Source organism: Macrobrachium rosenbergii, chromosome 19, assembly GCF_040412425.1.
Source record: "Macrobrachium rosenbergii isolate ZJJX-2024 chromosome 19, ASM4041242v1, whole genome shotgun sequence".
Taxonomy (NCBI): domain Eukaryota; kingdom Metazoa; phylum Arthropoda; class Malacostraca; order Decapoda; family Palaemonidae; genus Macrobrachium; species Macrobrachium rosenbergii.
This window is the reverse complement of record NC_089759.1, coordinates 16,142,379-16,169,156: the sequence shown is the minus strand read 5'-3', so window position 1 is coordinate 16,169,156 and position 26,778 is coordinate 16,142,379. Positions and strand designations below refer to the sequence as shown.

Below are 26,778 nucleotides of genomic sequence, written 5' to 3'. Positions count from 1 at the left end.
ATACTACTATCTTCACTAAATCTTGTGTTATCATATAGACATAACCTCTACCATTGCAAATCCAATCTAACTGCTTATCTTGGCAGTCTGGCAATTACCTTCTCAAGCTCCAAAAACATAGTATAATCGCTTCCTCTTGTATGGTACGTTACAGTTAAATACACACACGAGTCTGGAGATGACTGATTCATTCCAAGGATCTGACCCACTTTTTCATAGCCATGCAGGTAGAAAAGTGGTTGCAGGTGGTTGGTCCAGCATATGACCAGGGTCTAGTACTGTACAGGTGACACAAGTGACTTACAAGCATTTGACTGCAACGGCACTCTGTGATTGGCTGCTGAATCTGGTGGCTAAACATGGATTCAGCAGTGAAGCTCAGAGCTTACAGGGTTCCCCCTTTGTAAGCTTAAATAGAAACAAGAGTCTGAAGATAACCAATTTATTCCCAGGATCTGACCCACTTTTGAAACACCATTCAGGTGGATACTGTATGTGGTTACAGGTGGTGGGGCAGACAGGCAAGCAAGACTTAGGCTCAAGTGACACAAGTGACATACAGTATAAGTATGCACCTGTGAGGGTACTCTGTAACTGGTTGCCAAATCTGGTAGCTACACCTTGATTTGGTGATGAAGCTCAGAGCTTACATGGCTCCCCTTTTGTAAAGTTAAATATGAACAGGAGTCTGGAGACAACTAATTTATTCCCAGGATAAGACCCTCTATTGACAGACCATACACATGGCAATGTGCATAAGCATGCTACCTTGAAGGTACTCTGTGATTAGCTGGCAGGCTGCCAAACCCAGCCACTAAACCTGGGTTCAGCAGCAAAACTTGGAGCTTCATTAATTTTCCTGTAATTGTTTCATTATAAGGACTGTCTCTGTTATTGACCTCTCAGGCAAGGAGCTAAATTGACTGCTATCACTTTTAACAGTTTTTCTAAGCGATCTTCAGCACTCTTTAAACTTTCATACCATGCTCAAACAATCCCATTTCTTTATGATTCCCATACTGTAGTGCAACCCTTTTTCTTTACATATTACAGCACTGTAATAATGTCATACTCTTTTTCTTACTCACTCTTCTGATCCTATCATTTCCTTTATCAGGTCTTTACCTAACCAGCTCACCAAATGAGCAGCTCTCAAGCTGCATTTAGGAAGATGCTTATTACTCTTGACAGTCCTGGAGCACTTCCACTTCTCGCCTCCCAGTAGCCCCCTTAACCTCTTTAGATGCTATATTCTATATCGACTGCCTTTTGTAAATCTTAATTCCACCAACGAGTCTCTCTTATTCTATAGTCCTTCCTCAGTGTCCCACTGCATATACCTCCTCATGTCATATGTAAACGTCTTCCAGCTGTATCACCTTTCTGATGCTACACTGGCCAACACTCCTTTTCAGCATCTTTATTTTTCAGTTTCCATGTTTCTATTCTTTAGAGCGTCTCTGTCTCCATCTTCTTTCCTCTTAGTTGGCTATGTTAAGCATGCCTCACCTGGTATTATGGCACAATCCTTTTCTTAGCTGTTGTCTGTTTTTCTCATTGTAACAAAATAAATTTGTATTTCAGCTTTCATTCATGTATGTCAACTTCTCTAAGCTTCTTTGGTCGGTTTCATGAACAATGCATATAGCAACTTCAATCATTAGTACTGTATGTCCCTCTTGATTTCTATACCAAAGGCTATGTCTTACCAACACATACTTGGAACCAATCTTAGTTCCTTTGCAGCCATTCAGGATTCTTCCTACTACTATCTCTTCTGACTGCTAATTAGGTCATTGCATCTCATGACCATTCCCAAAATTCTTGAATTTCTTCATCCAGTCTCCCCGACTGAGGCATGTATAATTACAACACAGATTATCTTCTTTCCTAAGATTATCCTAATCTTCACTGTTCCTTCATTTACTCGTCCCTCTTCCATCATATCTGAAGTTTTATCTTTGACCAGCATGCCTACTCAATCCTGTCTTGTCTGCCACCATACCACCATAATTTTTATTTATCTGTGTCATTAACAGTTTTCGTGCCTGCTTCTTTATTTCTTACCTCCAGTGAACAACAAATAAGACAAACAATATAGGAAAACTCTTTTATTACTGGGAAAAGTAAGGGCAGCAAGATGATAAGGAGAGGTACATAAGATATAAGAAAAAAGGAAAGAAGGCAGTTGGACAAGAAATATATGAAGAGCTGAAAACAAAGAAAAATTCACAGAATTACAAAGTCAAGAAACAAGAACTCCAAAGACTACTTCCATATAAAACAAGTTAAAGGTGGGAATGGAGTGGTTTTATGCAACACGGATAAGATAAAGAAGTGGAGAGAATATTTTGAACACCTGTAAATGAAGAAAATCTACAAAAAATCTTTAAAATGAAGTCCAGAACCTTGGTACAACATGTACTATTAGCAGGAAGGGGGTAAAGAAGACACTAAAGAAGATCAAAAATGGTAAAGCAATAGGACTAGAAGGAATTCCAGAAGTGCAGAAAAGCCTGGAAGAAGAAGGAACAGACATACTGTGGGACCTAGCAAAGAAAATATACAGTCAGGAAAAGATACCAAAAGAATGGAAAGAAAGCTTTATTGTGCCTATCTATAAAGAGAAAGGTAACAACCAAGTTTGTCAAAATTACATTGAAATAAAAGCTAATGTCTCAAACCATGAAAATCTGGAAAAGTATTATGGATCAAAAGGTTAGGGAAAAACAACCATGGGCAAAGAACAGTTTGGTTTCATGCCAGGTAGAGGGACAGCAGATGAAGTGTTTGCCCTTAGACAGATGATGGAAAAACACTGGGAAAAGCTGAAAGGGCTGCACATAGTATGCACAGACCTGGAAAAGGCATATGATAGAATCCTACACCAAGAGGTTTGGTGTGTGCAAAGAGAAAGAGAGAGTTATTTGAATTTAGTACAAGACATGTATGAAGGAGCAAAATCGCATGTCAGAGATAGTGTTGGGTTGACCAAATGGATACCAGTTGGTTTACATCAAGGATCTGCTTAGGTCTAAATCTTTTTGACCTGATTATGCATTTGTTTTCTCAAGGATGCGTGCTGTTTGCTGATGACATCAAGATATGCACCACCAACAGAGGGGTAGTGGAGTCAAAACTATAGCAGTGGAGGAAGGCACTGGCAGACAGAGGATTAAAGATCAGCAGAAAGAGGACCAAGTACATACGGTTTCAAGACTCCAAGATTACAGTTAGTATGGAAGGGGCAAAGTAGAAAAATCCAGTCATCTTGTCTCAATAGTTGTTGGTGATGGAAATTTTGATGCAGAAATAACAAACAAAAATATTACGTGTCTTATGTGACTGCAGAATCAATATATGTAGCTGAAACATGGCACATAAATAGAGCACTAGAGAAGTTGTATGCAGTACAGATGAAAACACTTGGATGGATGTGTGGAGTTACAAAAATATAGGATCAAGAATGAAAGAATACGGAGAACTACATAAGTGGCAGGACTATCTAAGAGGGTCCAGGAAAGAAGACTGCAGTGGTATAGCCATGTGATGAAAAGGGAATAAGTGATGCAGATGGAGTGGGAGAGTGAGCGGAAGACTGAAGCGAAGGTGGATGGATGTCATTAGAGCGGATCTGAGAGACACACAGCTGTCAGAGGAAAGCTGGCATAAACATCGCCCACACTTAGAAGTGGGAGAAGATGCAGAGAAAGAAGCAGGAATATCCCAGAGGGTGTTTGGTGTCTTGGCCATACTTGGACTCATTAACATCATGCATTAATATATATTCTAAATAGCGTACAGTGTTACCAGTGCATAGTGAACCACAAAGTGTGAGCATGTTGCAAGATCAACTTAACATTTATATTTGTAAATTTACTAGATCCGAGCCTCACACACCACTGACACCACATACTGATCCATTTCAGATCTCTGTTATGGCTAATAGCCAAATCATTTTGCATTCTAGAGTAAGCTAAACTTTGTGAGTGTGTCTGATTCTGGTTTGTTAGAATAAAAGTCATCATTAAGTGTACAATACTGCACAAATATTTCCAAATCGTAACAAGACTTTAGCCACAATTTTCTTTATTGGGGTACACTGGAAATAAACTAAACAACTAAGCTGTCCATTGCTAAGGGGCAGTAGAGTAAGACGATACTAAATTCGAGGATATTAACCATAAACACACCAGAGATATCTACTAAAACAAGATCCAGAACAGTACCATCAAATTTAGAACACTCTCTTCTTAGCTGGAGATAAGATGAACAGAACTCCAGAGCAGATTTACCATTCTGACCAAACACCTGAGCCAAGCCAGCCCCTGTGCTTAGCAACATTTATAGCTGCAGAGGCTAATGACTTTTTCCAGTAAGCAGAAGACTTTAGTAACATTTTTTATTGTGATACTTGGAATAAAAAAAATCAAATGGTACAACTTAATACACTAGTCCAAATGCCAATAACCTAAATTATACTAATCTCAACTACTACCTCTCGGAACTGGAGCCATACACTACCAGAAAAGTGTGCAGACTTCCATATCATGGCAATCAGAATGGTAACAGAATTCCAAAGCAAACTTACCATGTTGATCTGAGCCATGCTAGTTCCTGAGTTTGGCAATGAAGAAACCAGACTAAAAAAGAAGCTTAAATTCACAGGATTACACCAAGCTCATTTTCTGTAAAAAAGAAATCAGTGATATAGTCATTAACATTAGGATCGTTGTCTATTCCAAAAAATTATACACACTGTGCATGCATTTAAGGTGAAAACATTAAGCCACTCTGAAACATGGCACTGAAGGTTGAAAAAGGATAAGTTTTAAGGGCTCAAACACTTTAATTAAGTCCCCACCAGTCACTTTGCTTCAAAATACTTGCAGTGAGTGGGCTTAAATTAGTGCTACCAAAATTAATTAAAAGTGCAGAATCCAATGTTTTCTCATTTACCTTTATTAATGTTTCAGGAGCAAAAAGATTATTCAGACGTACATGCAGATCTGTTAAATATTGCAAAAGAAAGGTATTGTAAGCACAACAAGCATAAGAAGAATAATCTGCATTCAAAGAGACTCTAAAGGGATTCTGATTAAGGCAGCTTGTAATTAGACTGTTGAAATCAGTTAGCAATATAAAGCCATTCTACAAGACAATTATCAAAGATGCATTTCTGAAGGCAAAAAGTACTGGAGTATTTGTAACCTAAAATATGAAAAAGAAAAGAAATAATGCAACTAAAAGACTCCTTGCAAATCTGTATCTCTAAAAGCAATGCACAATATACAGAAAAGCAAACTGCAACCTTGAATAAACATTCAGCTAAAGATGCAGAGGCTGTGCAAATGATGCAGTCACATTGAGAGGGATTTTCCTTTGTCACCTATCAAAAAACTCTTGCATTCACTCCGTCTCCAGAGCTAGTGACAATGGCAGTGGAGATGAGGTGAGTGTCATTTGCATAAAACAATGGTTTGTGACTAGGAAACATAAAAACATTAAAATTTATATCTATGTACATATGATACAAGACCATCAATTTGCAAGAAACAAATAGCTACCTAGAAAAGAAGAGATGACTTTTTCCCTTCAGATGAGCTTAACCCCAACTGAAATCCTCGTCATGGTTCTTTCAGTGTGAACGTCTGGAGCCAATGGTAAGGTATGAACCAAATGTCTTGAGTTCATTTCCCATAATCAGAGATAAGAATTAAAGAAGTAAAAGGGTTCAAAGAACTACTAAAGTATATCTAGCTACTACAACAGGACTTATGAAGGCGTCAGAGGACCTGTGAATGAGATCCTAATTATAAAGGACTGACATTTCCATCAACAGACTTCAGAATGAAGACACTGCATCCAAACATGAGAGATTGACAAATACTGTATCTGACTTCATTAGGATCAAGTTTAGGTCTTGTAATAACTTCTTTTAACCAAAGACAAATAGCCTTCTTGAAGATATAATGAGGAGCAAGAGTCCATGCTGCAATAAATATGCATAAACAACTTTGCCTGCATGCCCTAGTTATTTTAAAGTATAATAACAATACACTCCAAATGATCAGAGACAATGTGTGCTCTCTACTGCAGAACCACAGATACCAACTGCTAGGGACCTCAGGATTCATCCACATGAGCAGTAATGGCTACAGACACTTTTCTATATTTTCTAGGCATTATAATATCATGGCAATATGGATATCATGAATGTGAGCTGATTATAAGTATAAGAACTATAATGGTTTGTTGTGAAACAATCATTTCAGTAACAAACTCAATAAATATTGATGGTGAAAAGCATCAAAATAATGTGTGCAAATTAACTGGAGCAAAATACTATGGAGTAGTGTGTGAAAAATGTGGGGTTCTTACCTTACTTAGTTATTTACTGTGAGATTACACCACATTAGATTACTGTGCAGTATTTGGATTTGGTCATGAACTTAAGCTTTTGCAGAGAGAAAACAGAGCTAAGCAACTATACACAACAAGTAACTTTTATGTGGAGCCAGTTAACATAGGACTAGTAATCCAGACAATATATTACCAGTTAAATTTGCCTCTATATCATATGCAATGCACGGAGCAAAGAGTAATTTTCACAAGAGTAATAAAAACAAAGGCAAATAACAACATCAAAGCAATACATTATAACCAGAATACTACACACTTATTACAGCCAGAATACTAAACACTTAATTACAGAATTGGCAGCTGAATAGCAGCATTAAAAACCAAAGAATTCCACTGACACCATTATGATGAATTTCATTGCACATGACGATGAAAAACATACGGACACAAGGCTGATGAGAAAATTTTAAACAAATGAGATGAATAGCAATAAAATACATATAGGCCTCAAATCACATCAAGAGGTAAGGACTAATACCATGAGAAAGGCCTAAGAGTATTCAAACTAGGTATCTGAGCTCTCTTGGCTAGACTGGCAGTCATCTCCACCCAAGTCCAATGTATAAGAAATATAAAAGTTGAAAAAAATTATCCATGTTAACACTTACAATGGCACCAAGACTATTAAAGTTATGCAGTAGTGGCCATCAGGCACCATGTGTCATTCTCAGCCGCCTTAGCAGGCACTGTTGTCTACCCTAATCTCATTCTACTGCTAGCCTTTACAGTTTCTCCTGTTTTGGGGAAAATAAGGAGGGCAGTAGATATAAAAGTTAGGAGGGAAGAAAAGTAGAAAATGCACCGGAGCAATACCAACCCACCAGCCCTCAAAATCATGAGAAGATATACACCTGCATAAAATCCATAGGAACTAGTAATAAGAGAAGTGGGACCCATACTACAAGATGGTATCTTCCATGGCCCAGAGCCTGGTGGCAAAATTTATTCATAATTAGGCACTGCAGTCTTGCATTTTGCATTTTTTTATTGCAGTGCATTCTTTTAATTTTATTAAACTTAACAAAATAGTAAATCAAAAGTAATGTAGTACATATGTATCCACGTTTCCTTAATCCCTTCCAGGAGTGGATGGCAAAGTGCCAAAGGCTCTCTACAGCATTCCTCCTTGCCCTACCTACACAATTTTCTGACTTTCCTCTGTCATCAGTCCTTTTTGACTCAAAAGTCTAATCTAATATCAAATTCTTTAGCCTATGCAATAATCTAAAAAAGCTATTTGGTAGTCTGGTTAAACCAGTTTATAATAATTGTAATCATTAACCCCTAAGAAATATTAATAAAAAATTATAATGTTTACATACAAAAGCAGCAAAGTACATATGACTCATAAATACAAATAAAACTGAAAAGGTATGCAGTAACATTTAAAAAATGTAACAATAATAAATGCTAATCAAATTCAAATATGACTAGTAGTGTACGGTATACATAAAAACAAGCAATGTATTTAAATCTGACTTAAATACGGTGCAATTCAAGATATGAGGACCCCAAAGGCCTAAAACCTATACCTGTCAGTGAGACAGACTCATCATATCTATATCTCCATAAACAAAATACAAGATTTCTCAATGTATCTCAAAACCACACATTTTTCAATGGACAACTGCATAAGGATAACTGGAGCTAGATGGATTTCCAACTCCTGTGTGGAATAACATACAGAAAAGTTCCTTTGACACATGCTCTTACAGACTCACCAGGAAAATGTACTATGAACACTCATTACGACAGTCTAATTTTTGGCATAATATTCCTAAATAGACAAGAAGCCAAACCCATCTTGGCAGCAGCAAAGCATTCATTCAAAATGCTGTAAACTGTCCTTTCTCTGTCAATTCTATCACCAGGACCATTGAGTAATGTCAATAACAATACTCAATGGGAATATGAACATGGCAACATCAACGGGAATACGAACACAGCAACACAATTTTTGTCAGGTCCATGGTGAAAAAAATACTCTAAGTCAGGTAGAATGATTTGGAAATGATCCTTGTAGTTTGAAGAGGCTTGGTGTGAGAGAAACTAAGAGCTCCATTTGCAAAGCTCTCCCATGTCACTGTGACTCTTTAAAGGAAGTTCATGCACAAGACCAGATAAGACTCTTAAACCATGAACAGCTAGAGTGCTTCCAAATTTTTACTTTCTTTCATGGACCTCTGACAATGACCAAGCAAATGCTATCCCAAACATTATCACTGGTTTTCAAGTAATACCCGCAAGCTAAGCAATATGTATACTGTATGCTATATCACATCTAATATAAATAACACTAAAGGAAGACTCTTGGCAATTTTTGCTCTCCAACACCAAGGACAGGAAGCACCTGTGTTATTAAACTGGTTTTCTTAGTGATAATACAATGCATACTTTTAGATCATTTTAATGCTTATGAACCAATATCATGAAGCAGTTTACACAAATCAAATCAACTTACTGAAATCTCAGTGAACTGGCAAAAGCAGACTACAAATTTCATTTACATTTGCCTCTCTGATGTTCACTTTTGTTTACTGAATGAAACTTACAGTTCCAGAAATTTAGGCTCTTTTCAGAGAAGGTTGGAATTTCACATTTAATGGATCAATAACCTTAGAAAACTGTTTAACCATGATTAAATGATTTGGAAAAGTATATGCTGCATTAAAAAACATGTAAAGGTAGGAGGGAATACAACGAAACACTGTAAAACAACAGAACAACATTCACTAACACCAAAAACAAAGACATAGAAATGAAACATTCAAGCTACCAGCAGTCTCAGTGAATTAAGGAAAATCAAATCCCAAAGATCTTTTATTGTACTATAAGGAAAATGTGTTCATTAGGATGACCAGTGGAAGAACAGATCACTACCAATGAGTGAGAGGGAAATTATCCAACTGGGCAACATTTCTGTTGCATTATGTAGTTACGTCAGTAATTTATTAAATTTAGGAAGGTTATGCACACACCAAAATAATATACTGTATAAAGGCACTAGTAAACTAGGATTGTGTTCATGTGTGTGTGAACAATACTGTATTAATTTCCTTTAATCTATGCATCTCTGCATAGATGCTGTACATCAAAGCTAATGATACAATTCATTAGATTTAAATACCCCAATTATCTAATAACACTATTCATCTGGACACTTTACAAGTCTTTAGAGATCTATTACTGGAGCCAATACTTAACCCCAGATTCCAATGTTTTTGGTTCTTGGTTTTGTTTAGCTATATGAGGGTTATACTGGGAATTGTATTTCTGCTGATATCCACTGGTAGTAGAAGCTGGTGTCTCAACTGCTTCTGGCTTCTGCCCAGCAAGAAGCCTTTCAGCACGCCGTCTTTCCTCAGCTTCCCTTTTTAATCTTTCAGCTCTCAGGGCTTCTAACTTTTTCTGTTTTTCTCTTTGTTCTTCTTCCCAGCTGCTGTCACTGGAAGACACACTAGAACTGTTGCTACTCTCACTATGACTTCTACTACTGTCCTTTCTCCTTCGCTTCTTATAGCTTTCATAATCACTGCTATCACTACTGCTGTCACGTCTACGCTTCCTACTGCTGTCTTCTCTATTCTTTTTTCTTTTCTTACATTTTTTATGGCAAGAATTTTCTTCATTGTCACTTTCACTGTCTCTTTTCTCTCTCTTACTGGAGCCTTTTCTATCTTTTCTTTTACTCTTTTCTTTTTCATCGTGCTTATGTTTCTTCTTTTTGTGCCTGTGTTCTTTTTTTCCATACCTCTTCTTATGTTTCTTATCAGTTTTCACCTTCTTATTAACAACACATCCTACCTCCTTTTTCACTTTAATTGTACTACAACTAACTGGATCAATTACAGTTCCACAATTCGGTTTTTCTACAACTTTTGCACTGATTGTACCAACCACCTTCTTCACAGGTTTTAATCCAGTGTACTTAATAATATCATTGATAGGATCTAACCTTGATTTGCTTTTCAGTCCCACTTCCTCATTTTTGGCTTCAACATCACTGTCGCTTACTCTTGCCACACTATGTGATTCATACCACGCTTTTTCTCCTTTTGACTCAAGAGAATCTTGCCCTAAGTACGTTAAGTATCCAATGCTTTTTTCATATTTTTCTTGTTCCGCTTTCTTTTCTTCTTCATGTTCTTTATTGGTGCCAGTCGTTACTTTGCCATCCTCCAATTCTTTGAAAAAATTAATGTTACCTTCAGCTGTAAATATGTTGGCTTCGGCATTCTCTGGTGACTTAACCTTCGCGCTGCTATCAGAACCTCCATCATATTTTGTTCCACTTGTCGAATGAGCCTTTGCTCTCAGATATGCTGTCCTTGCTTCTTGTTCCTGGAAAAATGAAAATTATGACAATGATGATTAAGAGAGTTATCATTGTGAAGTTGTATTATTATTATAATTTTTCCATCAAAGGGGTAATCCAGAGGAAGCATTTACAGAAGTCTTGTCATGATGAGCGTATTAGCCCCATGCCCGTATTTAGCATGGCTGCAACCCACCAAAGTGTCAAAGTCAGCGAGGCACAATGGATTTTTCAGAAAATGGGCCAAGTTGTTTTCCCCATGGAATAGATAACTATTACTAATTAATATCAAAAGTACAAAAGCCTTAGATTTGAAAATATCTTGGCCTACAAACAAAAAACTGGTACAACATAATGTCACCATGGCAAGGATGGATCTATTTCAATTCTAGTAAAATGTATCTGAATTATGCAGATACATGTATGTATGATCTGTAATAAATTTCTATCCTTCTTCATGGTGTGACTTATGGCTGCCTAATTATAACCTAACAAGCCTGGGATCAACTCCTATCTGAAAAGGTAAGTGTCTGGATTCAATGTCTACAAGAAGAGGGATACCCAAAAGTGTGAGGATATCAAGAAGTTACGATGTCTTTGCTGACTTAGTATTAAAACATTTTGATAATTACTGCTATTAATGAGCAAACATTCATAAAACAAGGAGGCCATTAACTTGACAAGCTAGATTCCACAGAGTACAATATCCAAATGTGCAGAAGAAGAAAACAAAGCCATGAAGAGGTATGTGGAAGAAAATCGTAACAAAAACTAAAAACACATGAATACTGTACATATAAACAAAAAATATGCTTTAATAAAGAGCGTGTGACAAATCTTGAAAACTGAGTCAAAATATCACTATAGTCACTCTCAGCCTTGTGAACATCAGCATTCATAACACTAAAAGGAAGCCATCATTCTGACAAGAAATTAATAAAATCCTATGCATATCTCAGATAATGATGGAGGGAGATGGAGATAGCTTGGAGATGTCCATCACACCATCCCAGGGAGAACAGTATGTGACAGTGTCATCTGGGCTCCTCTGGGCACCAGAAGAGTTGAAAGACCTGACCTACTGCTGTATAAAACCATAAAATGGTGGGCTGGAGATGAGTGGAGTTTGAGGAAATGAAAGCATAAGAAAGGCTTGAATGGCAGAATTTCACAAAGACAGATAGTCTAGTGATGCCAGAAAGCTACATGTTGTTTGGTCATATGCTGCAGATATGTTTAATATCAATACAATATTGTTTTCCTGTCTGGATATCCTCATTACTCCACAACATTCCAATAAATGGTAAATATAATTTACACCTTTGCCTGGACATTTCCTACTTGGCTATCTTCTTGACCAGTACCTCATCTCCCTTAGATCGTGATCTTACAGCTGATGCATGCTGTTCATTTTGCAGTTACAGCATCCAGGTTCTGCTGAGATGCCAAAATGTCATATCACCCAGTGCCAGTAATGTTAATTACAATAAAACTGGGAACAGTCCTACTGGCAGTGTTAGATCACTAATACTTGTAACATTACGAGAGTCCATAATGACGTAAAAAAGCTCTATACATCTTTGGCCTGATTTTTCAAACTTCTTTATAACTCAACTATTTCTTATTTACAGATTTTTTTTACTACAAACTCATCAGTTATATGTGCAGCCTCATTCTATCTCCGAATATCCTAGACACTGCAATCTTTGCTTCATTTAACAGACAGAAGATATGCTAAGCAGCAGTATACATATCCTTGTAAGTACTCACATAGTAGAAATGCATACTACATTAATTTATGAGTGCCTTTTGATTATTATGGTGAAGACTGAAGAATGAACAAAACTATAACTTGGTCCTATGATTACTTAAAACACCAAAAAATATATATTATTTTCCATAATCCTAGATCCATGCCTCTACCATATATGATTATTAAGGTTAAATTTCTTCACAGTACTGACCCTTGAATTGGTTGTGATAAAATAAAATAAAAAACTAGACTCAGGACATGCAGTATTGACTACAACAAAAATTCAGGCACTGAATACCAAAGATGGTAATTTGGACTCAGTTTCAGATTCAGATTGTATGGGCTCAGACTTGGCCTTCACCACAACACTGGTATTCTTACAGTCTGTTTTTCACACTGATTTTACAGATGACCATTACATCCAATATAATTTACCTAGCATAACAATAGATTTTTTAGTCTGTTCCATATGAACTTGAGCTTATTACAAATAACAGCCAATCTACATCTACAATTATTATCAGGGCCTTTCTCATAACTGTGTAGGCTCAAATGTGATTGACCAACTAAGTTTTAAGGATGTAAACAAACAATAATCACTCGCCATACCTTCTGACATGATGGTAGTATATGGAAAAAGAAGTTAATTAAACACAACCTTGAAAAGGTTTCTAGATGCCTGGCCATTTTCTCTAAATAGTTGACCTCAGCTGATAAGTAAGTCCAGTAACTCTTTTAGATGAAGATAACACAAAATTGAACACAGATTTCAGCGTGGAATCCTTGACCACTGATCTTCTAATACCGTCTAGCAAACTCCTCAAGACAAAAGCATAGCACCACTTTGGAAGTTTGATGGAGAGAATTAAGAGCTCTCGCCCAAAATACTGTAAGAGATTAAGACCTTTTACATTTGCAATATCCAATCCTTTACAAGAAAGTACATGCAAGTGATTGGAAGCCTTCTGATCCAGACTTTACTTTATTCTTCTAAACAAAACAAAAAAAAAGTCTGATACAGCAAGAATTGGTGAAGAATGTCATGATAAAGTCCTTTCATAAAATTAAATTCTGGAAATGGTTAACAGGCCAAAAGTACTGCAATGAGCAACAAAATCCTACCTGCAAGTTTCTCATAATCCTTACTGATACTCTCAAGTCCACAGATTTTCATGGCAGGATTTTTTTTCTTTCCTTTCCCTTCTCAATACGACAAAATGGCCTTGCTCTCTCCTTTCGGTTATACTTTGGTCATTACATAGCTCTCTTCAGCACCAGAAATAGTGACCTCCTCTTCTAAAGCATAATACTGCCAGTTACCACTCCTCACATTTACTCTCAGGAGACCAGTATTTCTCAAACTGATCACCATAGAATGGTTGCTTTCCTTTAAGAGGCAAATTTTGGAATTCTCTCACTGCAGTTGTTTGTAATCTTTAGGGAAACTCATCCACAGCTTCATTTCAAGGTTACGTTGACTCTTTTACTTTACCTCCCCTATTCTTTGTCTTGTGTCCCCATGCCTAGGCTTGGTTACAGCATTAGGCTGACTACCATCATGAAGATGCTGACCACTCTTGCGAGGCCAATGTACACAGTCAAAAAACCAGTTATATTACTGCCTATACCATCAGCCCTTACATAAATAAAGTTGCATATTGTAACCATCTGTTTTAAACATTACTTTATTAGGTAAAATAAAGGTACAACACAGTGTGCAATATACAGTACTTAGTAGGAGACCTACCGCAAGTTTAAGTCTACGAATCCTCTCTTTCTCTTCTTCTGCTGCCGCAGCTTCATCCCTCCTGACCCTGGCAATATTTTCCTTGGTCCTAACATGCCACCTGCAAAGAAATATTTTCTTAGAACAATGACCATAAAATGAGGCAAACAATATGCCTAGTCTACAATGAAAATGCTGTACAATACCTACTGAAACCCTTAGGTCATTTTTTCAGAGAAAGTGTTAAAACCACTTTAAATAGCTCCAATAAAAAAAATTACAAAAACACTGAAAACTTTTCTCACCATATTCAAATTGCTAATCAATTCTTGTTTTATACACAAACTCCTAAAATTTCCCTATGCCTTTAACTGAAATTAAGGTGCACTAACCATGCATTAGAGACCAGAAAAAATAAACGAAGCAATACTTTATTGACAGGTAGTAAACCATAGTGGTAGTTTAATGAGATACTACCTTTCTCATTATGAAAAGTCCCATACATCACCTGACAAAATTTCTCAACTATTCAGTGAGTAGACCAGACCTATATGTAAGTACGTAGGATTGCAAGGAACTCATTCCTCACACAGTAAGATACTTATTTCTTTGAAACATTAAAATAATCTTAAAATCTGTATGTGTTCATATGAATTAAAACTACACTTACTTGTACTTCTACTTAGGAGGAAGGTGATGGACTCATTATCATTTCAGCAGTAATTTTCCTCTGCCTGTTGATTATTATTAAGTTAAACTATCAAGCTGATATTTAGGACCTGTTCCTATACTAAATTTGCTATGGTTTTTATCTTGATTTTTCTCAGACACAATCACCTTAGTTTCATGAAGTTACCTATTTAGTGACAGATTACATTTTTCCCCTTCCATAACAGTTATTATTGCAACACGAGTTTAAGAATGCTGACAGATATCAAAATGTTGACTGGGACTTCTAGTAACCTGCATTACACTGCAATCATGACCAGATACATAATCCTGCTCTAAGACTGACCTACAAAGTTTGGAAATTGTATTTCTTCCCCAATAAACAACATCCCATGAATCCATTTAGTAGACAAAGACACTGCACTCACTGGGTAACAGGGCATCTTCACCATCTCTCCACAAAGTCTTCCATGTCAGAATTACAACAGATGCTTTGCTACATCCTTCATGCTCAGGTTTTAACCACAAGGCAAATCATCCAATAATCAATCTCCTGTACAGGTATAGGTTACTGAGGCCAACAACCCTTGCAACTAACTCACCTATGTAAATGACGAAAGCAGTATTATGTCCTTTAAGAGCTATATCTGCTTTTAGTAACATTGTGAATGCCTTCAACTTTTTCCTTATACTTTTGTAGTTTTTGATATCACTTGGACAGAAGGAAGTTGGATAGAGGAATTTTACAATTAGGACTAAGTAAACCCTGCATGACCAGTTCTCCTCTTCTGAAGGATACTACTATGATGGCTACCTCTGAACCATGTGTCCATAATAATAAACGATTTCAGCACCTTCCATCACAGTCCAAGCTGCAGGTCAAGATCTTAAGTAATCTGAAGAGCCCCAGTTGTGTCTTGACTAACTTGCCATAAACTGGATTATCTATTCCTCCCATCCTTTGCAACATCTCATGAATGTTTTCAAGTCTACAAGAGTAGACAACTGTCTTCATCATTCAAAATCTGCTTCATTCACAGAAAATAAAAAACTTGCCTACACAGAAAGAGGGGTGCATAAGCCAATACCATGGGCAACATGAGCATTCCTCTGACTATAAGGAATAACTTCTTTACTCCTCAGAAACAGGTAACCCTTCCCTAACACACTAGCATATAACCACCTCAGCTTATACTGGGTCAAGACATCACCTGACCAACACTTAAAACCCTGGACAGGTAGGCTATGTATGCATCTGGAGCACTCCTCACCTCTGCAACTATACAGTAATTCTAATGAGAGTCTTTGGTGATGAGGCTAATGAACTTATTGCTTCAAATACACAAAAAAATACCAATAACATACAAACACTGCTTTCGCAGAGGGATATACAAAGTTAATAAACATATCAAATGACTGAGAATTTCATCACATACCTATTAGTCCAATTATGAAACAAACCCAATCAGCACATAAACAGCATAGGCAAACTTCATTTTAAAGACAGTAATGATTAATGGACAAAATAAAAACAGCCAGGGTAACAAAATGAGAAAGATTATAGGAAACAGAAGTCAGAGTAGTACCCGACATATGCCTGCTGCAAAGAAAACCCAAAACAATAACCGAGAGCATTTGCCATTTAAATATTAAAAAAAAAGAACAAGGTTTATATTCAGTGCTGTTGGCTAAGTAGCATCACTGTTATCTATCACTGCCTGTCAGCTGTTGCCAATTTGTGTTGCAATAACACAAAGGTATGGTGATAACACTAGTACTGTAAGATTTCCTCATCAATGACTAACTTAAAACCATGAATTATGCTAAAGTGCATAAGAAAAGTCAGTGGGAGGTATTTGGAAAGGCAATTACAGATAAAAATTATATGAGATTGGGAAAAGCATGAACAACTGGTAAGTAGCACTGTAACCACAATAAGCTGGTTGTTTTCTCTACAAATAAAACATTAACATTCGGTATTAATGTTATTATTATTAACATTAAGTAACTTGAGGTTATCTGCACTTTGTCTGCCTAGAACACTGACCTCCTCATAGTCAAAATTGATAGTTTGTTCTCTTATAAATGTTTTCTGCTAAATCTACACTTCTTTGGCATTCTCTTGTACTTTAATTACATCATTATTATTATTATTATTATTATTATTATTATTAGTATTATTATTATTATTATTATTATTATTATTATTATTATTATTGTCTTAGTTTCATTACAGTACCTCCAACAGTTTGGCACACACTCTGGTGGTCATTTACAAAGTGAATGGATTGACATGCAAGCTCCACAGTTATGTATAGCAGGTGGGAGGGGGTTGTACAGCTGACAGATCGGTTAGTGGACTGAATTTTGATTGGTCATGGATTGATGACGAAATTAGACAAAATTCAGTCCACTAACCAATCTGTCAACTGTACAACTCGCCCCACCTGCTATATAATGCATAACTTGCATGTCATTCCATTCACTCTGTATATGACCACCAGAGCGTGTGCCGAAACATTAGAGGTACAGTATTATTATTACTATAGTATTATCATTTTTAAAAGAGTACCTTCTTCTAAAGAATGCTTTCTGCTATAGCAAAGCTGTTGGTCATTAAAATTACCTTTCAGCATTACAATATTGTATACAGTAGTACAGTATTATCAAAAAAAATGTTTGGCCACAGGTAAACTAATTTTGTTTTCTACCGTAACGTTTTTGCATATTTCATTAAAACAAAAGCATTATTCTCAAATAGGTCTCTTCAAGCTGCCATTGCTGAATGGTAAATTATGTTTTCCCTGCAGCAATGTAGCAACACATTTCCATAAGAATGAATCTTTTAATACTGTAGTGTTAAACTTTTTCTCTGAACATTCCCTAAAAGAAAAAGCTCCTGCATTTTATATGGCCATGGGTTTTACTGTATATATTATCAAATAAAGTACAGCACTTCTTTAACTTAAGCAGCTACTCAACAGCTGGTTTACCTGCCAAAATTAGTATTCAGACCTACAATAAAGTACTTTGTGTAGGCATGCCGAGTATTAGAAACAGACTTCACTTTGAGCTGTCATATAGTCACATGCAAGGAAGACTAGAAAAATTCAGCTTATTCAACTGTCTTGATTAGTCTTTTCACATTTTCTGGTAACTATTTACATATTCTGAAATCTCCTTTTAGATCATGAGAACCTAGTTTTGAAAAGATATATAAACATAGTATGAATCTCCTTTGTGTAATATGCTGTCTACACAACTTACCTTTTCTTTGGCAAAATATTCATCTTTGCTCAGTCACTTCTGAAATGCTGAAAATAATTCAACTATTTTCACAGCACAGAATTGTGTCCATATTGTTTGCCATCCGTTTTTCACTCCAGCTAGAAAGGAAAATAGTAGAAATGAAGTTAGCAACATACATTTTAATCTTTACAATTAAATTAAAAACAATTCTATGCGTCATGGAAACAAACATATTTTCCAGTGGTCATACTGCATTCACCAGTTGAATTTCACTTATTATATCAACTCATTTGTTGGCTCTATCTTCAGAGCTAGCCAATAGTAGTGTACCAATCACTGCAGAAAATAATAGGAAATTTTGTGTCAAATAATGGTTTTATCTATGAATCATAATTCAAAAAAATTAAGCTCACATGAAAATCAGTACAGTACTTTTACTTTATACTGCACTAGCTTAATACACATGACCGCTCTGGGGGAAGAAATGGTTTCTGCCCTTACGGTACCTAGGCACCATATGAATAGTGAAAAATTAGCTCTGTAGCTATGGGGTATTCCCCACAACCACTCCTACAAACTGAAGTACTGTATATGATCTGCATTTGGTCAGTGAAATTTTATTTATTAAAGTAAATTACAAAAAATTTTAAAGGAAAGTATCTTCAAAACTGACTACAATGAGACACATCAGTCCAAGGTCAGGCTGCTCCAGTTTTTTAAGGCTATAGTACCTTAAAAAAATTACCTAACTTCAAACTCTATATTTTGACCAGTTTCCTCAATATGACAGGCCTAAACTTGCACTAATTTAATTACTGATGAAAATTAGCAAGTAAACAAACCCTGGAACCAATAATCAAAATAAAAGTTTTTTCCTGTTAAGACAAGAAATTCATAAGCTAGGCTACCCTAGCAATAACTAATTATTGCCATTAAGTGGTATAGCCTACCTTTAATGATTTAAATCCCACACACAGACTTAAGTATTCAGTCCCTATGACCATGAAACACACATATAAAACATTTGTGAACTTGAACTGAGCTTGAAGTAGCAAAAGGCCAAATGATAGCAAAACCCAGATGATGTACTGTAGATGTGAAAGCTAACTTGTGCCTGAATTGCTGGACTTTTATCACCAATCTTTGCCCTGAGACAATGAATTTTGCCCGAGGATTTGGGCAAAATACTGGTTCTGTCATAAAATAGCTTGAAAGCCTCAAATGTTTTGTGGTAAGCAATCAAACTTATTCAGAGCTTTGTACTATATCAAAGAGCAAAAAAGTTGCAATCAAAACAGACAGTTTTTCTAAATTCTCTTCCTTGCCTTCTCATCTCTATACTGTACACAAACATGTTCTGTCAGGAATTAGGATGACAATATAAAATGAAATTACAAGCTTGTCCTGCTTTTCAAAAGAGAGAACACCCTATGCAATACAGTAAATCCCCGTATTCTTGGGGGATGCATATGGCACCCCCCCCCCCCGAATAGCTAAAATCCACGAATACTTAAAACCCCTCTAAAAACACTTAGAACTGCCTATTTTGATAGTTTAAACACCAGAAAAACCCTCTAAAAATGCTTATACCTGAGTATTTTAATAGTTTTATCACAAAAAGTGCATTCAGTCATAAAAAATTATATGAAAATACAGTAATTATTGAATATTTCTCCGTGAAAAATACCTCGAATGGGCGAATTTTCCGCGAATAATGGGTAGATACGTTCCACAGAGAAATCCGCAAATTCATGAGTCCGCGAATCGTGAGAATGCGAATCCGGGGTTTACTGTAATGCTTTTCAAAAGAGAGAACAGTTTATGTAATGTTTCTATCTCTTCTTTTATCACCTTATTTCTTGTAACATTAGCTTAGCTGTCACAAACAACAAGTCCTACAGTACACAGATAAAGACGCAAAAATAAAACTAACAATTGATCATGAAGAATAACTATAAATGAGAGTAGGCTACTGCCTTGTAGTCACTCAGTCCATACAAAACAAAACTGCTACCACTGAAAGCATAAATACAAATAGGAACAAGAACAAATACAGTACAGTATAGTTTATGGAGCAAAAATACAACAAAGGCTTTGGAAAAACCTTCAAATACACAAGAACCAAAGTATTCAATCAGTGATTCAAGAAACAAAATGTGGAAACTTAAAGACATTTTGAAAGCTACTAACTGTAACTGATAATAAAAGAGATCCACTGATTGGACCACGTGAAAGCCAAGACGAGAACCTTCGAAAATAAAAAAGGATTGCACACATAAGTTAAAAGGATAGGGTGAATAAAATAGCCTTATCAAAACAAGCAAAATTCTAACCCTTCCTTGATGGCTGGAAGAAACAAATGCAAGTCACCACATTTTGACCAAGAGTAGCCAACCACATCTAGCTTCGGCTAGTAGTCGTCACTAATTTTTATCAAAGATTCATCCCCAACATGTTCCATTTAAGCATATCAGCCTTTGTTCACTCCTAAAGCAGCCTTTACAATTTACTTTCCAGAGCAAAAGTTAGGCTAATTTACAACTTCTGCAGCAGACAGCTAATCTTGGCAGGCTAGCAGGCTAAGCTTACCTAGGCCTAGCCCATGAACAGCAGACCTAGCAAGGCCTAGGCTAGACCACATTTAATAGGTCCCAGATTACTAGCACAGTTTGGTGTAATTCAAGATCTAGCCTAGAATGACCTTCTCAAGTTTCATAAATTCATAATCATAAAATCACAGACTACCCTAGTCTAATCTAGCCCTAGCTTAGGCTATTCACCTACATTCTAGGATAGCATGTGTGCAGGATGCCTGTACAGTTTCAAGTAAACTTCTTATCTGATTCCACTACGACAAAGGCACCACAAGACTTGCACATTTATGTTACATACACAAGCATGTATAATACTCATAAAATAAGTCTTTAATTTTTACTTGAAAAACTTCATAGTACTGTAAATTCAGTCCTCAAAACATCAAGAAAAGTTTTTATTCAATCTTAAAGCTGCAGGTTATAAGGCTCTAAAACCATCACCAGCATTCTCTGTGCATCTAAGGTCAAACAACCTGAAACCACCTGCAATTGGTTTGCACTTCATCCCATACCTCTAGGGTACACTGACAATAAACAAAATAGTACTGGACCTAGCAAACTTCCTTGGAAAACACCTTTCCCTCATGCTTCAGAGGATGAATATGAATTTCCAACTGCACAAAGTACTTTCTGTCATGTAAGGTAGTCTTTCTGATACTCTGAGGCTTCATCAACAATTCCAGTGGATTAAATATCATTTATAAGTTGTTCATTCACAACTCTTCATCAAGTAAAACCTGGATACCACATACCGTAGGCCCTCACCCATCACTTCACATAAGCATTAGAAAAAAAAAATAAGCATACCTTAGTTTAACCAGACCACTGAGCTGATTAACAGCTCTCCTAGGGCTGGCCCGAAGGATTCGACTTATTTTACGTGGCTAAGAACCAGTTGGTTACGTAGCAACGGGACCTACAGCTTGTTGTGGAATCCGAACCACATTATACCAAGAAATGAATTTCTATCACCAGAAATAAACTCCTCTAATTCTTCATTGGCCGACCGGAGTCTCGAACTCGGGCCTAGCAGAGTGCCAGCCAAGAACTCTACCGACTTGTCCAACGAGGAACTATAAGCATTAACAACACAGCATACAGCAGTGTTATTAGAATATAACTGTCTATACCTTAAATGACTATAAGGTACAGTGATTACTATTTCCAAGTGAATTCTATCTGTTCAGGAATAAACATTCCAGCATTTTTTACAATGACAGAATCAGTGTACTGTAAGTCTGCCTGAATTTAAATTCTGATAATCAAGTGCACCTTTCTGGTCCAGTAGGGATCCAGCACCCTAAATCAGGTTAGGTTGGGAAGGTAAATTTAAGGTGGATAACTGGAGTTACCTAATAGATATTGTGAAGTTGCAACCAGTACTAGCAGATTTTCCCAACTCTGATTTCTAACTTTTGTAATCCCCAGGGCTATCTCCCTCTTCTACTGCAGTACTGTATACTGTTGGTTCTCTCAGTTAAAATTTACCATAGCCTGCTTTAAATCATTTTTGAGCTCCCATACTGAATGAAAGCTTTTATTTTCACAAGAGTAAACTTTTGTAGGTAGTTACTGCTGTAAATAATATTCAAAAATTTGTAGTGTTCAAAACTTAAATGAACAAAAAAAAAAAAAGAAAAAATGTCTGAGGAATAACCGTAAATTATTCTTCATGAAAGGCATCATTATACATATAGTTTAAGGAATATAGCAATAATCATAATAAGTATATTATGCAAAATCTTTACCAAATCATTCATTACGCACTAACTGGCAATTGAGGCATTGTTTTTATACTACGGAAATATCAATCAGTTCTGCCAAAAAGTGTTATCATCTGAATTATGTTAATTCATGTCAAAAATGTAAGAAAAACCTCTACAGTCACATATTCAGACTTCTCTTACAAAAAATTTTTGAATGTTCCAAAGAGTTTTGTTCAGGACAAGAGGGTTCATTATACAAGATATTTTACAGCTGAAATTAATTTGTTCTTTACACAGATCATTCAAATGCTCAGTTACTGCTGCACAGAATGACACTGATTCACACTCGACAACAGTCAAAATAGACCACATGAGCGTGCAAATAAATTATAACTATTTTTTCCTTCATTACCTATATTAATAAAGACCATTTATTAAGGATAGAGAATTCTCATTAATTTGCTAGGCTTCATTGTAAAATATCAGTTTAAAATTTAGACCTACAAGCAATAACAAGTGTAACTAGGCTCAGAATAATAAATTCTTATTCATTTACTAAGCATCAAGCAATAACGAGTGTAATTAGGCATCCTCATTCACTTTAAATCTACCTTCCACATTAATAACACTAAAATCGATTATATTTTCCACCTACGTTCTATAGGAAGGAATTGGGAAAATTATGAGAGTACAGTACAACCAAACGATTTAACTTGGAAAATAAGGCGCAATCTTATCCATTACATTAATAGAAAGTTACGGTAATTACTAAACTCTTGCCAGGCCATGTAAATTTTTTTACATCATGATATGAGGGCGTTACTCCCACACCAAATCACAAGTGAATGCACATTTCCTCCTCCCAAGAGCATTTCCATGTTTTGGCAAAACAGGTTGCAACATCTTTGTAATTTAGGCCTACAATGTGTTTTGTGATCAACACCAACTATAGACATGAACCATGTATGCAAGTAGACCTATTCTACAGCTTATCATGTGGCTCAAGCATTTTAGAACATTCTCGATAATGCAATGAATTAATTTCTGGTAAATACAGAAGAGCAGAATAGTTGAACACACGCTTTCCTGCTATATCAGTTGGGAAGGGTGGGGAGAAAGGAAAAGTTCCCAAGCCAATTTATGTCAGGTTAGGTTAGGATGCATCCCAGCTGAAACATGTCTTTAACCTACTTTTAAGCACGTTGCAACACACGGAAATAATCTGCACAACTCTTTAGCAGTTTTACTAATTTTCTATTTCCCCTTACCCTAAAAACTCATCGGGGTCCTCCCTTAATAGTTACAGTAGTTTGCAATCATGAACATAAATTCACAAAATGAAAGATGAGCAGTCAAAAACATATATGATCCAAGCATCTGGCAGGATATTACAGTAAGTGGCTCTGTATCAACTCCACATTTCCAAGGCAAAAATATGGGTAACACTGTATTGCAAAATGGTTACACAAAATACATACTATTGTTGGAGGGGTCCAGGGGAGGCAGAGGCCACCCAGCTCGGTCAGGGCACAGCACCTAAGATAGGTTAGGTTAAGGGATGTTATGTAAGCAAGTATCCCTGTTGAAACACCTTAGGCTACATCTCCGATCTACTTTAAATCTGACCACAAGCTGTGGAAACAGGCTAGGCTTTGGAAACAGGATAGGCTTTACATGCACAACTCTTCTACCCTTTTAACTAAGTATGAATGACAAGCAACTCTGGATAAGGTGTCAAGAAGCAGGTAAAACTGCCAACTACATACCCAGTTTTGCTTATGCTTTTGTTTTTGTTTATGGTTCTTCTGTTTGTGATACTTCCTGCCTTTTTTTTATGCTTTTACATTCAACCCAAAAGAGCTGGTGCTAAAAACAACACCCATTTGGCGCATAAACTGGTAGTTACCAACCAAACCAAAGGAGTGCCATAGTAGTCTTTACTGTAAATGTAAAGATGGTCACACAAAGATAAAATTTATTAGCATAATTGGTAGAACTATATATTAGCTCTGCGGTGGCGACTGCCTTCTAACTTAACTTTTTCTACAATTTTTTGGTTGTCAATTATGAATTTGCCTTTAATTTTTGGCGCTCGAGTGTAATTAACCTGTAATTAACTCCTGAAGTCCGTCCAACAAGGGGTTTCCATACGCGATCTTCACAAGACAGAGCACAGGTACGTTTGTTTCGAACAGTTCACATCCCGTACGGCAAGTGCAATAACTTGTTAACATGTGGGTATACCCAACCGCCCCCCGGGCCAGTACTAAACACGGCGAAGGGACATTCCGTCTGGCCGACAACAAACAGATGCACCGACAGTATCAGAACCCCTAAAAGTGTAGAAAAAGGTAAAAACAGGCGCGAAGCTAATATATAGAATTACCGCATAATTTTTTGATTATGCAATATAGAAATGAGTGTATATAATACAGTAAAGGTGAGACAACTTGGGAAATTTCTCGAGATAATGAAAAATTTACTGTCTTTGATTTACGTTTCTACGTGAATCCTCAAGGGGCCAGTACTAAACATGGCGAAAATTCCGCGGGATGCCGTGTTTAGTACCAGCCCTTTGGGGATAAGGGCAAAAATATTAACAAAAGACTAAAATTTCCATCATCTTCGTAAAGCTCCCAAGTTATCTTATCTTTACTGTATTATAAACACCCATTTCCATATCCTTCAGTCAGAGAATTATAACAGACTAGGCTAGGCCTAATAGCCGATATCTTCATGCAGCCATCTACTTTACATTTACCATCTTTGGGCTGGTTTTAAGAAGAAGCATTCACTTACTAGCCTATACTTGTACTAGGCCTACAGTCGATAATCCTACACCATGATAGTTGAATACTAGGCCTAGCCTAGACTGTCAGAACCAGGATCAACGGAGTACACTAATTAATCCTGGTCAGAATCAGGCTGTGGCGAGTGGGATTACCCGACCAGCGCAATTACAGATTGACTCTCACATCAACAGTCATCATTGTATTTAGGAGGATATTAAGTATCACTGTATCAGAGCCTAGAAATGTCTTCTTCATAGTTCCAGGCGGAAATATGATTAAGAGAAAAGCTCAGGGTGGGTAAGATTGTCATTTCCAGGAAGAAATAAGATTAAAAGAAAAGCCAATGGCAAAGCTGTCAAGAAGCACTCACTCATCGTACCTTCACTGACGTCACTTCTCCTACACCTCGGTTTTTGTACACTAGGCCTAGTCTTGACTGTCGGAAGATGTGTGACGATTATTACCAATTGAACTACAGTCTCACTTAATTGGCGAATGTTATGGCAATTAACGAAGTCTGAGATAAACGTTCATCAGCGTTAGTAACAGTAATAGTAGTAGTTATATAGTTTTGGTATGAAACGGCCCTTCCGCTCACTCCAGTATGCCTTTGATTGCACATTATTTAGCAATCAAAGGCATACTGGAATGAACGGTAAGGCCTTTTCAGTATTTCTATGGCATGTATTAAACGTCAGTTTCCATGGCATCTCCCGGCTACAGCTTTTACCTATGATGTATGACTGAATTAGCCGTATTTGTCATTTCTTTTGACTTGATATGAGCTCTTTTCTTGTTTTCTTTGAAGCAATCTTGTGAATCATAATTGAAACAGTCAATGTGTCGAATGTCTTCTGCGTTATCTATGCTGTACAAATATTGAATATTAATATATTACATTTATTTTCATTTATATTTAAGCAACACTCAGCAACTAATAAGAACTGTTATATCTCTGTATTCCCTCCAAAGAATGACCCGGAATATTGCAATTGCAACGGAAAATCCTGTTTTTTATTTGATAAGTTTTCTTTTATGGTTTCATACTTCTCTCTTTTACCATTGTTATACTATTAATAAATATATCACGAAAATGCTTTGCAATAGGTAATAAACATTCCATTACGCATCCTATAATATTCATAACTTCACAAACAAATATGTTGATGCATTCATATTAGATTTTGTTTAGCAATTAGTTGCATCTGAAGCTTAGCTTACTTAGTAACTCGTTTGCTGGTTGTTAGCTAATGTCTTATACATGTCGATTTTTTTTAAATTAGAAAGGCAATTTATACTGCTTTCATTATAAAACGATGTATCTGCGACCTAAAAGGAATCTAACTGCTCACGTTTTTGGAGGAACAGTGATTATTAATCATTCCCCTTTTGTGAGGAGAGATTCTACCTTTGGTGAAGTTGTTGTTATATCTTAGATGAAACTGGTGTTATGCCATTGCTAGTCTTTCCACACATAACATGAGCACTCGTGGTAAAACAAATGATGACCATATTCCTGTCTCTAATGAATCTTGGACGTGTAATGGAAAA

General features: G+C 36.4%; 1 protein-coding gene across 3 annotated transcripts; it reads right to left on the bottom strand.

The window, feature by feature from the left end:
* Nucleotides 1-2,096: 2,096 nt before the first annotated feature.
* On the bottom strand, nucleotides 2,097-25,906 carry LOC136848648 (leukocyte receptor cluster member 1). 3 transcript variants are annotated; one of them, XR_010856078.1, is made up of 5 exons: nucleotides 25,607-25,906; nucleotides 18,154-18,272; nucleotides 14,239-14,338; nucleotides 4,960-10,764; nucleotides 2,097-4,688 (listed from the first exon to the last, which is right to left on the bottom strand). XR_010856078.1 is itself a non-coding variant. In XM_067121057.1 (4 exons), the coding sequence occupies exons 2-4, from the start codon at nucleotides 18,174-18,176 to the stop codon at nucleotides 9,607-9,609; spliced, it is 1,281 nt and encodes a 426-aa protein (XP_066977158.1). In that variant the 5' UTR covers nucleotides 18,177-18,272; nucleotides 25,598-25,877; the 3' UTR covers nucleotides 8,815-9,606. The 3 variants fall into 3 exon arrangements, 2 of the variants coding, with proteins under 2 accessions (XP_066977158.1, XP_066977159.1); XM_067121057.1 differs by lacking the exon at nucleotides 2,097-4,688 and having other exon boundaries at nucleotides 8,815-10,764; nucleotides 25,598-25,877; XM_067121058.1 differs by lacking the exons at nucleotides 2,097-4,688; nucleotides 25,607-25,906 and adding an exon at nucleotides 25,235-25,365 and having other exon boundaries at nucleotides 8,815-10,764.
* Nucleotides 25,907-26,778: the final 872 nt, after the last annotated feature.